Source organism: Nannospalax galili, unplaced genomic scaffold (assembly GCF_000622305.1).
Source record: "Nannospalax galili isolate Female #2095 unplaced genomic scaffold, S.galili_v1.0 scaffold290, whole genome shotgun sequence".
Classification (NCBI taxonomy): domain Eukaryota; kingdom Metazoa; phylum Chordata; class Mammalia; order Rodentia; family Spalacidae; genus Nannospalax; species Nannospalax galili.
Window position 1 is genome coordinate 1,080,491 of NW_008331486.1, and position 13,613 is coordinate 1,094,103.

Here is a 13,613-nt window from a genome sequence, read left to right on the forward strand (position 1 = left end):
ATAATAATAATAATATTTAATTAACTGAATTTTCAATTTTTAAAAATTATCTATAAAATTCTCTATACTTGTCTAGGTTCTTTTTCATCTTTCCATTCTTTTTTTGTATTTCACCAACTCTTCCAAGAGTTTCATAATGCTCAGAGATACGCATAGTCTCATAGTCTGAGGGGAAAAAAAGAAGAGTCAGGCCAGGTCTCGTGATGCACACCTTTGATCCCAGCACTCCGAAGGCAAAGGCAGATCTCTTTAAAAGTTTAAAGCCAGCTGGGGCTACAGGGAGACCCTGTCTCAAAAAGACCAAAAAAAAAAAAAGAATATACCTTAATGGCCTTTTTATCTTGGTAAATATATGCTGAGTATAAATCACCAAGTGTGTTTCAAATGTGAATTCATCACTGACCAAATAGTACCAGCATTCCTTTTCTTTGCTGCCCCTGTTACCAATTCTTGTTAAAAGTCATCACGGTCACTATTTCCAACTCTTTACAAATTCTCAAATGCAGTTAAACCATACTCACTTGAATCTGAACAGGAAGATTCTCTTTGACTGTATTTAGCAGGGTCTCTGTGGGTTTGTCTTTGCACATTAAAACAAGCTCCAGGTCCATATCATCCTTAATCAGCAAGCCTTTTGCAACCAGGCCAATTCTCATTACACCACACAATGTCCGACCACCTTGATCCCTAAAAGAAAAGTCTATATGATTACTTCTATATAACCCATTTCCCAAACTACAACTTAGCCATCACTTGTCTTTCCGAATATCTGTATGAACTGATAAAGAACAATGTAAATTCAGACCTCCAAAAATCGACATATTAAACCTCAAATTTAAGGCTCACACATTTAAGGATACTTTCCCCTAAAGACTGAATAAGAAACACGACTTCGCAAAAATATTATAACCCCTTCAATATTTTTTTCAAGCTTTTATTTAAACTTCCATAATTTTTAGCAGTAACTAACAAATGTGAGGGGGACTTGGAAAGATGGCTTAATAAAGTACTTGCCACACCAGCATCAGGATGTGAGTTCTGATCCCCAGTACCATGAAAAAGCCAGGAGAGGAAGCCCATACCTATAATCCTAACACTGAGGAAATAAGAGAAAGAAGCATCCCTGGTGCTTGCTGGCAATCCAATCTGGCCAAATCAGTGTGTTTCAGGCCAGTGAGAGACTCTGTCTCAAAAAACTAAGGGGGAAAAAAACACTCAGTATCAACCTCAAGCCCCCACATGCTCATGGACACACCCACCTAACATACAACATACATGTCCACACAACACATACTCAGAATATATGAGAAATGTGAACACCACAGTATGCCAGGAAAGAGTATCAAGGTAAATCTAAACCATCTGAGTTCTAGTGGTACCTGCCTGACTCAGTATCTACAACTGTGACTGGCTAGATGAACTAAGGTCCCTTTCTAGCTTATATCACTATAGAAGTCTTCAAAAGCTTATGGGGAAAACTGAAAATTATGATAAAGGAGCTGATGAGGGAAAAAACAGACCAAGACAAACTGTCAGCATCTGCATTCCAAATCTACAAGTAGCTAAAAGAACAAACACTCAAAGAACAACAAATTATGAATGATATGTAAGAAAAAATTCCAGCTATCTTTACATTAATCTAAAAGCTTCTTACTAGTTCATTACCATTAATCACAAATGGAAATATTAATTAAGCTTAGCCAGTACTAAAAAAGTAAGCAAGCATCTGAGTATGGCACACGTATGAAACAAGATACTGTCTCTCCTGCTTCCTACTGAGCTTTCTTTACACTATGGTTAAAGAAACAAAAGCAGGTGCTAGATAGATGGCTCTTGCAAAGGACCTGAGTTTGGTTCACAACTGCCTTATATAACTTCAGCTCCAGGGAATCTGATGCCTCTGGGCTGCACAGGCACCTGCACTAATGTGCACATAACCCCCCTCCCCACACACACACACGTAATTAAAAACACAGTGACGGGGGCTGGAGAGATGGCTCAGTGGTTAAGAATGCTGAATGTTCTTGCAGAAGACCAGGGTTTGAATCCCAGCATCCACATGGCAGCTAACAACTATCCGGAACTCCAGTTCCAGGGGATCCAACAGCTTCTTCTGTCCTCCAAGGGCATTGCACGACATGGGTGCACTTACCTACATGAAGGCAATACACACATACACATAAAAATACAAAAATATAAATCTAATACCCTTTTCTGAACTTCATGGGCAATGCATGCGTGCACTTACACACATTTAGGTAAAACACTCAAACACATATAAATAAATTTTAAAAATAAAAAATAAATCTTAAACAAAAAAAGAATTAACTGATTATGTAAGCTGTGTTTAGAAGACAAAGACTGTGAAACTCAATAAAGTTCATATAGAAAGCAGCACAGCAGGATCAGTGGAATGCTTCAGCAGATAAAGGTGCTTTGCACCAAGCCTGATGACCTGAGTTTGATCCCCAAGAGCCCCACGATGGAAGGAGAGAACCAACTCCCGCAATTTATCCTCTGGACTCTACACGTGTATGCATGCACACTCACACTAATTAAGCATGTATTTTTTTAAAGGAATATGACAAACTCAGGATGGCTAATTCAGGTTCTTTAATGTTTCATGGTTGCTTTTCAAGTTCAGAAAGAGAAAGGTTACAATTACAGCGGTCAAGAAAGGCACCTGAGAGTTTGGCTTGAGGGAAGTCTTCATTTTGCTAGACGGAAAAAAAAGATCAGTGTAACTGAAAGCAAAGAATTAACAGTCAAAAGTCAGTGGAAAAGTCAGAGGAAAACCTAGCAGTGGAAACTAGATAAGAAGTCATAAATAACTAAACCACTCAATGCTTATGACATCCTAGAAATTCACTAAATATTAAATCAATTGAAAAACTATAAAGGCAGTACAAGCATAGGTGGAAAGAAGTAATCCAAGTGTGCAGGCAACTGTTTGAGGCCATCGGTCACCTTTGATTCTTGCTCACTTTGTCACTCCTCACATCCTCTCCCCATAATGGTTTGTACATTCCTTTATCTTCAAACTAGTCTAAGTTCTTAGTAGTTCTTAAATAGACTACTTCAATAATTCCTTCCTAACCAAGCTAACTAACCTCTACTATCTTTAATTTCTTGTGCACACAGTACTGCATAATCTCCTCCAAAGACACTATTTTAGATGACACTTCACACATTTTCCTTCGTGTCCCAGTGAACACATGGATACTCAACATATTAGGAGTCAATTAGGGGCCTCATGGACTCCGTTTTGAACTCTTGCTCTATTACTATGTGCTCTATTACTAAGTTATAAATGCTTGTCATATGTGGGCTTGCTTCCTCATCCATAAAACAAGAATAATCCTTTTATCATACAGTTGTACTAAGAATATAATTTAATGCAAGAAACTTTGTCAGAACTCAATATACATTAGTTCAATACACAATAGCTGTTTCTTAAACAGCTTCTAAACTTTGCTGAGATTTTTGCTTCCCCTTTCAGTGCTGCCAAAATCCTACCAGTTCCCCTAAGCTATTCGAAATGCCACCTCCTTCATAAAGCTTTTTCGGATTCCTAGAAACAGCACTTATCTTCCTGCTCTGGACTTTTGCAATTTATTTACAGAAAACTGAAGCACCTATACTAAGAACAACTGGATCTGGGGTACAGCTCAATGGCAGAGCACGTGCCTAGAATGTACAAGACCACTCCCAACACAAAGTAAAGACAAAGAGAAGGCAAGGGCATCTGGAAGTCACAGAGACTTGTAGCATCACACATAGTAATCTTCAGCAAGCTAAAATTAATTCATGATTCTGAGTCACTCTCTTTATAAGCAAATGTGAAACAGTGGATAAACAATAAGAGACCAGTAGGTTTATTTTAAGATAATATGAAAAATAATCTGGAACAGTAATTGGTTCACAATAAATGACAGCTATTATTAACTAGCCATTATTACTTCATTTATTGAATTCTTTTTTAAAAATATTTTATTTATAGCTGGGCATGGTGGCACACGCCTGTAGTCCCAGCACTCAAGAGGGAGAGGCAGGGACTCTCTGTGAGAGAGAGGTGGATCTCTGTGAGTTCAAGGCCAGCCTGGTCTACATAGTGAGATGTATTGCCTGCATGTAGGTAAGTGCACCCATGTCGTGCAATGCCCGCAGAGGACAGAAGAGGCTGATGGATCCCCTGGACTGGAATTACAGACAGCTGGTAGCTGCCATGGAATTTGAACCTGGATCTCTGCAAGAACAGTCAGTGTCCTTAACTGCTGAGCCATCTCTCCAGCCCCTTCGCTTATTAAATCCTAAATCATAATTATGGCATGCTTGGTCTTACCATCCTCCATGTAGAAGACAGCATGATTGAGCAGAGAATCTAAGTCCTAATACAGAAGTCTTAAACTTAAATATTGAATTTGAATATGTTACTGAAAAGCAAACAAACCAATACAATGAATTACCTAAAATTAAGAAAACAGTTCTAAAATTCCTAATCATACAAATTGTGAGCCCTAGTACCAGCAATATGACTTTTAAGTCAGTTTGTAATAAAGGTAAAGTAATAGGTTTAGGGAAGGAAACACAGACAGCAGGTTGTAACAGTACTAGAAATGGCACTAGAAGATGCTTAACTACTTTCAGTCAGGCCTCACTCATCTTTATGCCCTTTAGAGTGTTCATCATATACCAAGAGCACAAATACTTGTACACATTAGACACAGCTCTGAACCTGAGGGACACATCTGCCTCTGATTTACACAAAGCAAAAATAAAATCAGTCTGAACTTCTTCAGTCCCATCATGGAGAAGAATCACAGACAAGGGCTCAACCTGGGACTTTTTCACAAATGCAAAGATTTTATATACACAACCAAGAACATCCAAACAGAGTTATATTGTAAAACCCAAATGGAACTGTGGAGCATGTATTCTTTTAAACACTTTTAAAGCACAATAACTTCATCTAACTAAGCAAAAGTCAATAAGTGCTTTCAAAAATATGCCAATCTTGACCGGGGGGGGGGGGGGAACCCAGATGATTTAAAAGGTCCAAACTTTATGAAATACACTTAAAAAAAAAAAAAAGCAAATTTTAGGCATTTTTATCTATAAAACCAAAATTTTCCAAAAGTCTGAAAAGCAACATAAACACTGTAATTTACCCTGGAGTTCATTAGCTACCTAACTTGCACAGGAACTGGAATATACAGAAAGACAGGTTATGTAGGCCTATCACTAATCAACCACTGGAAAACCTCCTTAATTAGTATGAATGCCAGATTGAACATTTACCATTTTTAAAAACATTTTATTTATTATTTTTATTTTATGTGTATGCGTGTATTGCCTGTATGTAGTTAAGTGCACCCGTGTTGTTCAATGCCCGAAGAGGCTGTCGGATCCCCTGGAACTGGAGTTACGGACAGTTGATAGCTGCCATGTGGGTGCTGGGATTCGAACCCAGGTCTTCTGCAAGAACAACCAATGTTCTTAACCACTGAGCCATCTCTCCAGCCCCGAACCATTTTAAGCCATCATATTTGAGAAAAATTGAATTACTTCTAAGAACCTACAAACTAAGGCAAGATACAATGTATAAATTACATGTAAACAATTAAATAATGTTCTTCAGCAAAAACCTGATACTGGTTATCTTTTGATTAAAGATGAAAACACTACACTAACTTTCAGTGAAGAAAATCAATTTATCAATACTTTTCCACTACTTTTTTTTGGGTGGTCTTTTTTGTTGTTGCTGTTTTGGGCAGTTTTTGTTTTGTTCTGGTTTGGTTTGGTTTTGGGTTTTTTTGAGGCAAGATCAGGAGTACGCCACTTGGCCTGGAACTCATTATGTAGACGAGGCCTGTCTGTGCCTCCTGAGTATTAGAATTAATGATGTGCCCCAACACACCTTGCTTTCCTACTACTCTTAGAACCGAAAGCTGGGGGGAGAGAGGGTGATTAGGAACCTCTATTTTCTACTTATACAAGTTGTAGTTAAAATAATATATATATTTTTTTGGGGGGGGGGTCTTTTTGTGGCAGTGTTTCCCTGTAGCTCCAGCTAGCCTAGAACTCACTATGTAGACCAGGCTGGCCTTGAACTCACAGAGATCCACCTGTCTCTGACTCCCGAGTACTGGAACTAAAGGTGTGGCGCCACCATGTCCGGCCTAAAAACTTTAAACTTAAAAACATGATATAATCAGGACTGGAGAGATGGCTCAGTGGTTAAGAACACTTGCTGCTTGTCCAGAGAACCTGAGTTCAGTTCCTAAAACCCATGTCAGGCAGTTCATAACCACCTCTAACTCTAGCTCCAGGGAATCACATGAATGCCCTCTTCTGACCTCCACTGGCACCTGCATACACATAGCATACACACATACAGACACAACATACACAAATAAATAAAAATGAAAATAATTTTTGGGGTAGGCATGGTAGTACGCACCTTTAATATTAGCACTTGGGAGGCAGAGGCAGGCAGATCTCTGAATCTGAGGTCAGCCTGGTCAACACAGTGAGTTCTAGGCCAGCCAGAGCTACATAGTGAGACTCTGTCTCAGAATAAAATAAATAACTACATAATAAAATTATTTTTTCAAATATGGCATAATCAATCAAACAAGCTTCATCTTTCAAAATATGACTTACACTAATCATAGTAACAAATGCTCAAAACAGTAACTCTACACTAACACGGTAAAAAAAAAATCCATGATCTGACTGCAGTTTCATCTCACTGATCACTACTATTGCTACAACACTTAAAATTTAATTGTAATTGATTAGAAGGTCTGGCTCCCATTAGAACTTCCTTCATTCCACAAATATACAAGATGAAAATTAACAATGTGCAGGAAAAACAGTACTACATCTGTGAATTAAATTAAATACAGTAAAAAATTAAGAAAGAACATAAAAATAACATTTTCCTACCTGCTACTATGCTAGAATTTCAAAATACCCAACAGAAACATTTCTCTCAAAATTAAAAACACTCTTATTTATTTTAGAATTTAGGAGCCTGACCCAACATAGCAAATGATATATCATAACCTTCAAACAGAAAAGGTTTTGATGAACTTGACATATTATCAAAAGAACTCTTGTAAGGTCCAGGTTTTTTTTTTCTAACTCTACTAACTCACTAACTATAAAATTTAACTCAGAAAAATTCCATGAAACATGTACTTCACCAACTCAATTTAAGTGACCCTTGAGCTTTTCTGTGCAAAAGCATGACAAAGGCTAGTCTGCACTCACTTAGAATAACTGTCCACAGCCTCGTCTTTCTTTACTTCTGTCTCGCCTTCGGGTTTTGTTGCTTTATTAGTTTCATCCAGCCAATCTGAGACATGTTTAAGAGCACATTCAACAGTAGAAACCATATTTTGAACAGCTTCAAGTTCCTCCGGAGATGGATAGATTGTTGAATGTTTCACCATAACATGGCGATCATCATTGGCAAAAGATCGAATAGATCTCTGTCATAAGAAAAAAGAAAATGATTACTTAACAAAAGGAATATCACCTCAAAAGAATAAGTATATTTTAGGTCATCTCAGATCAAATTGATAACCACTGTAAAGCAGTATTATTGAAACAATTAAAACATGCTCATGAATGGGAAGAAAAGCCCTCTTACTAAAATCCACACCAAAAAACTGAGACATCTCATTCATTCACGGGTTGGTAAGTTCACCTGAGTCACACTCAGCATTGCAGATATTGTCTTTCACCTGGACCTATGCCTTCTGATGACCCCTTCAAAAGATCGTCATTCATACCAAACAACATCAGCAAGAAATAAATATTTCACAGCTTGAAGACTCTCTGGAAATGTACAATGGTGATTCATACTGAGCAAATTCCCTTCCAAACAGTAACGGATATTCATATATTTAATAATTAAGACTATAGAATACAGTAGTTAATATGGAATACAGAGTTCTATGTGAACTATGGAAAGCACAAGAATATTGTTTAGTATTTGACATCCAAATCTTTCTTTAATGCATGCTTTTAATTTTTCATATTATCAAGAGGCATTCCAAATTTCATAATGGGAAAAATACATACTCCAAAACAACCAACTTCCCATCAGAATGGACTTTATTAAACGTCAACAACTTCTCCTTTTGGGACAGTCAGAGAAAACTTAGGGGCCTTGCACATGCTAGAAAAGTGCCCTGCCACCAAGCAACATTACCAGCCCAAAAACAATCATCTTAATGTTCATTCAGGAAAAAAGAAGTCATTGTAAAGCTCATCCAGAAAAACAAAATATATGGCATCAAAAAATATTGAACAAATATGAATTAGTACCATTATAAAGTAACAAAATACCAAAAGATTTTTTTTTAAGTGAACTTGGGGTCTAGCTCAGTTGGTAAAGTACTTGGCTAGCATACACGAAGCCTTGGGGTGGACCTCTAGCACCACAGAAAAGTAGGCATGGGGTACACACCTACAATCCCAGCACTCAGGGAGTAGAGGCAAAAGGATCAGAACTCCACAGCCATCTGGCTACATGGCAAGATCAAGACTAGCCTGGAATATCTGTCTCAAAAAAACACCTGAAATAATTGTCACAAAAAAAAAAAAAAAAAAAAAAAAAAACTTTTTAAAGCAATAATTAAAATGACATTCTGGCCCTGAAATCAGTGTGCACTGATATCCAGAAACGGAACAAATTTTTGTGAAATTTGAAACACATGCCTGAGTCAAACATCCAAGCATCTTTGAATATTTCCAAATTACAAATATGAAAACTCTTATATCAATGCATAGTAAATTAAACAAGGGTAACTTGGTGACTTTTCTGTAATGCCAAAAGCATCCTGTTAAAGAGATGGTTAAAATATATTTACTAACCTGAATTATGTGCTAATAGATGGTTTTTATTTTATTTAAAAATCTTCACCATAAAATAAGTTTCATAATTCTTATCAATCCTGCTTCTCTTATTTTTTGAGCTGCAGTATTTTTAAATCGTTTTTTTTAATATTTTATTATTTTTATTTTATGTGTATGCATGCATTGCCCACATGTAGGTTAAGTGCACCTGTGCTGTGCAATGCCCATGGAGGACAGAAGAGGCTGTCAGATCCCCTGGATCTGGAGTTACGGACAGTTGTTAGCTGCCATGTGGGTACTGAGCCATCTCTCCAGCGCCTATTTTTTATTTTTTTAAGACAAGGTCTCGGTAGATAGCCTTGGTGGGTCCAGAACTCACCACCATGCTTGGAGTATATTTTCAAATCTTATTAGTTTGAAAACTAGCTCAACAGTGTCAACCATACCCTAATAAAGTCAAGTATAATGAAAACTAGTCCTTTGAAAATCCATGATTATATAAATTCAAAACTAAAATTGATCATAAAAGCCTTCCTTTTTCTTAATTTAAAAAAAAAAAAAGGGAACTGGAGAGATGGCTCAGCGGTTAAGAACACTGACTGTTCTTGCAGAAGACCTGGGTTCGAATCCCAGAACCCACATGGCAGCTAACAACTGTCTGTAACTACAGTTCCAAGGGATCCATCAGACTCTTCTGTCCTCTGGGTGCATTGCACAACACGGGTACATTTACCTACATGCATACACATAAAATAACAAACAAACAAAAAAGTTAAAAAAAAAAAAAAGGGGGTGGGGACTGGAAAGACTAAGTACACCAGCTGCTCTTGCAGACAACCTAGATTTGGTTCTTATCACCCACACAGCAGGTAACAACTGTCTAAAACTCCAGAGCCAGAGGCACCAACATCCTCTTCTAGCCTCTATGGGCACTGCACACATGTGGGACATTTACATACATGCAGCCAAAACATTCATACATATAAAATAAAAATAAATAATAAAAAACTAAAAAACAAAAACCATGTCTAGATATCTTTTTTGCTTAGCATCCAGGACCAATTCTCCAAATGAATACTTTTGTCACAAAGATACAAAGGTAATCAGTTCCTGAGATTTATTCATATTCCAGAAAAAGTAACAAGAAAATAAAGGTGCCAGCCACAACATAGTTGGAGATTATCTAGACTCATACATGTGCTAATTTACTCAGTCCCTGCAAACTCATCTACCTGAATAAAATCACATATTGCTACACTACACAAACATTTAGCATTTCACAAATTCAGTTGACCAAAGTTAAATCCAAGAATGTTAAAGGCAATAGTCTCCAGGAATGTGACTAGATAAGCATCATAAAACAATGATAAGAGAATTGACAAAATGGTGTGTATATGTGTGTGTGAAGGGAGAGAGGGGAGACTGATTCAAAGAGATTCAAAGATTTATTCCAATAAGCTCCAGACAGACATGTTTAAGCACTAAAGAAATTAAATCAGAAGAACTATAAACAGAAAAAAATTATCATTCAAAACATAAAACCCAGAAACATTAGGAAAAGTGATCACTTAAATTCTATTAAAACACAAAATTTTGGGGGCTGGAAAGATAGCTCAAAGGTTAAGAACACTGGTTGTTCTTGCAGAAGACCCGCGTTTGAATCCCAGCTCCACATGGCAGCTAACAACTGTCCGTAACTCCAGTTCCAGGGGATCTGACGGCCTCTTCTGTCCTCAGCCTCTTCGGTCCTCGGCAGGCACTGCACGACACGGGTGCACTTACCTACATGCAGGCAATACACTCAATACAAATAAAAATAATAATCTAAGCTAAATTAAAAAAGAATAAATTATAGAAGTTAATTTACATATATCATATATAAAAAAACATTTATAAGATTTTCAGAAGAGGGGAAGGGGCCTATGAGAGGGTGTCAATAGGGAAGGATATATAAAGATGATTAAGGTATTCTATATGAAATACACAAAATTTTATTAATAAAAACTTATAAGGAAAGAAAAAATACTGCAAAAAAATCCTTTTCTAATACCATACTATTAAAATAAGATTATCAAAACTGTAAGGAGTAAACAGGCAAATAATTCACATGGAAAGCAATACAAGTCACAATGCATTTTTTCCTTATTTCCCAAGTTAACATTTTTCACTACCATTCTGATCTAAGATATTAATAGAATTTCTTCTCTAAAGAACAAATTGACTAAATTATTAGACCTTGACACAAATACATATTTAAAAAGAGTAGCATTTCAAGAAACACCATCAGACTTGCTAAACAACATATTTTTTAAACACAATGGTGATTAATAGTTTGTGCTTTTTCTCCTGCTTAAGTCTTTTTAAATCTTCTCATTTATTTAGGGAAAAAACTCACACAATATTCTCTAGAACTAAAATATATAGGGGGAAAAACAGCAAATTTGCCAATTGTATACACAGGCACCAAGCTGGTGAGATGGCTCAGCAGGTGAAGGCACCTGCCACCAAGCCTAAGGACCCCAGTTTGAACCCCTGGTAGAATGAAGAAAACAACAAAACACTGCCCTCTGACCTTCAAATGCATGCCATGGCACAACACACACACACAAAAAAATAGATAAAAATGTAACTTTAAAAAGTTTTAAAGCCGAAGCTGGAGAGATGGCTCAGTGTTTAAGAACTGACTGTTCTTGTAGGAGACCCGGGTTCGAATCCCAACACCCACATGGCAGCTAACAACTGTCCATAACTCCTGTTCCAGGCCTCTTCTGTCCTCTGTGGGCACTGCACAACATGGGTGCACTTACCTAAATGCAGGCATAACACTCATACATGTAAAAAAAATGAATAAATACATAAAAAATTTTTTTTAAAGTTTTAAAGCCAGGTATTGTGGAACAGTCCTTTTTAATCCCAGCACTCCAGAGGCAGAGGCAGAGGCAGGAGAGATCTGTGAGGCCAGCCTTGTCTACATAGTGAGTTCCAGGCCAGCTGGGGCTACAGGAAAATCCTGTCTCAAAAAGACCAATAAATCAATATAAACAAATAAATAAAACCAATGCATCAGAGATAATGACCTCAATTAACATCATAAATTCAACTGAAGTCTGACCTCTCACAAAAACAAACTTTCCTTGTTATTTACTTCAACAGTCCTAGTTTACCCAACATGTGACCCTATTATTTTTAAAGCATGTTTAAAGAGATGCCTTTTGAGTTAAACATTCACATATTTTATAAGCTCCTCCACCATTCAAGTAAAGGACTAGTTTAGGATTTTTTTTTTTTTTGGTTTTTTGGAGACGGGGTCTCCCCGTAGCCCCAGCTGTCCTGGATTCACTATGGAGACCAGGCTGGCCTCGAACTCACAGAGATCTGCCTACCTCTGCCTCCCGAGTGCTGGGATTAAAGGCATGTGCCACCTCGCCTGGCTAGTTGAGGATTTTTAATTTTCATGAGAAAAAAGATGAACTGCATGTAAAATGCTAAAGGGAAAAAAAATCACTAAATTTTAAGTTCAGGGTCACTGAGCTTTATTAGTTAATGCCAGTTTTATTAGAAAGTATTATTTAGGAGCATTCTATCTCTTTGTATTGTGGCATACAACAGTATGGGGCTCCAGCCTGTGGCTTACAATCTTTTCTTAAATAGTAAAGCAACCATACTTATTTGAGGCACTGAACCCAAAAGTCACACCCACTGCTCTCCACCTACCCTCACTGTGAACACTTCCAATTTCACTTCATAGAATCTTTTGTAAGAAATGAAAGAAACATCAATGATCACTCACCATGGTTTCCTATGGTATTTGAGCTTCTTTTTCCGATCCTTTCCTCTCTTTCTTGTCTTCAGTAGACACTGTTTTATGTGACAGTACCTCCTCATAAGCCTGAGTCCCCTGACTGCTCAGTGTCAAATACAGCAAATTTGTCTAAACACTTGTTCTCTGGAATACACCTGTAAGGAAAAAAAAACAAAAACAAAAACAAAAAAACCTTTCAACGTTTCAAATCTGAATGCAGAACTTACTAACATTCTAGTAATTTAAAAGAAACACTTTATAGAGTAAAATGACCTCATCTCAAACAAACAAAAAAAAACTAAGACCTTTAAAGGCCTGGATCCAAAAGTCCAAGCGATAGGACCAGAAAAACACCCCCCTCCACCCTTGTAGCTACAATGTGGCAACTTGCTCCCTTGCCCTCAATGTATTTGCAAAGGCAGACTCAGTCAAGAATCACCACCTGAAAGCAATACTGCTACTGACGGTAGTTAACATTTACAACTAATCATCAGATTTACAGTTAGAAATTGGTACTTATCAGACCTACTTGGAAATTCCATAGATAAGGCACCTGAATATACAACATTACCATTGACCGTGATGCTTTTCCTCCTGATACTGCCATTAGACTGACAGTACATGTTGGCATGTTTATCCTCTACTTATTCCGCCCCCACCCCCACAATCCTCTACTTATTTTTAAGGCTAAAATTCATAATGCTTTTCTGGCTCTGTTCCCTTAACTCCCAAGAGAGACAAGCATCCCCTTAACCTATTTATACTTCTATGCCAAACTTGAAAATTCGCTAGATTTTGCCTTCATTACTCTTGGATGGCCATTCCCTATTTCCCCTCTGTATTTCCATCAGAGGCCTAATTCTGCTACCTATTGTAGTCCCTTTATAAGGCTTTAGTTCAGAAGGTAAGTAAATTCTGAGTATGGGTGAAATATAGCGCAGCT

General features: G+C 37.3%; 1 protein-coding gene across 1 annotated transcript in view; it reads right to left on the reverse strand.

Moving 5' to 3' along the window:
• The window catches only part of Strbp (spermatid perinuclear RNA binding protein), an 81,213-nt gene extending 68,388 nt beyond the window's left edge, over positions 1-12,825 (reverse strand). The window contains exons 1-3 of the mRNA XM_008824450.2: positions 12,659-12,825; positions 7,276-7,496; positions 522-687 (exon numbers count right to left, since the gene is read on the reverse strand). Coding sequence (XP_008822672.1) covers positions 522-687; positions 7,276-7,496; positions 12,659-12,661 — 390 coding nt within the window. The 5' untranslated portion in view covers positions 12,662-12,825. The remainder of the gene's footprint in view (positions 1-521; positions 688-7,275; positions 7,497-12,658) is intronic.
• Between the last annotated feature and the right edge of the window lie 788 nt (positions 12,826-13,613).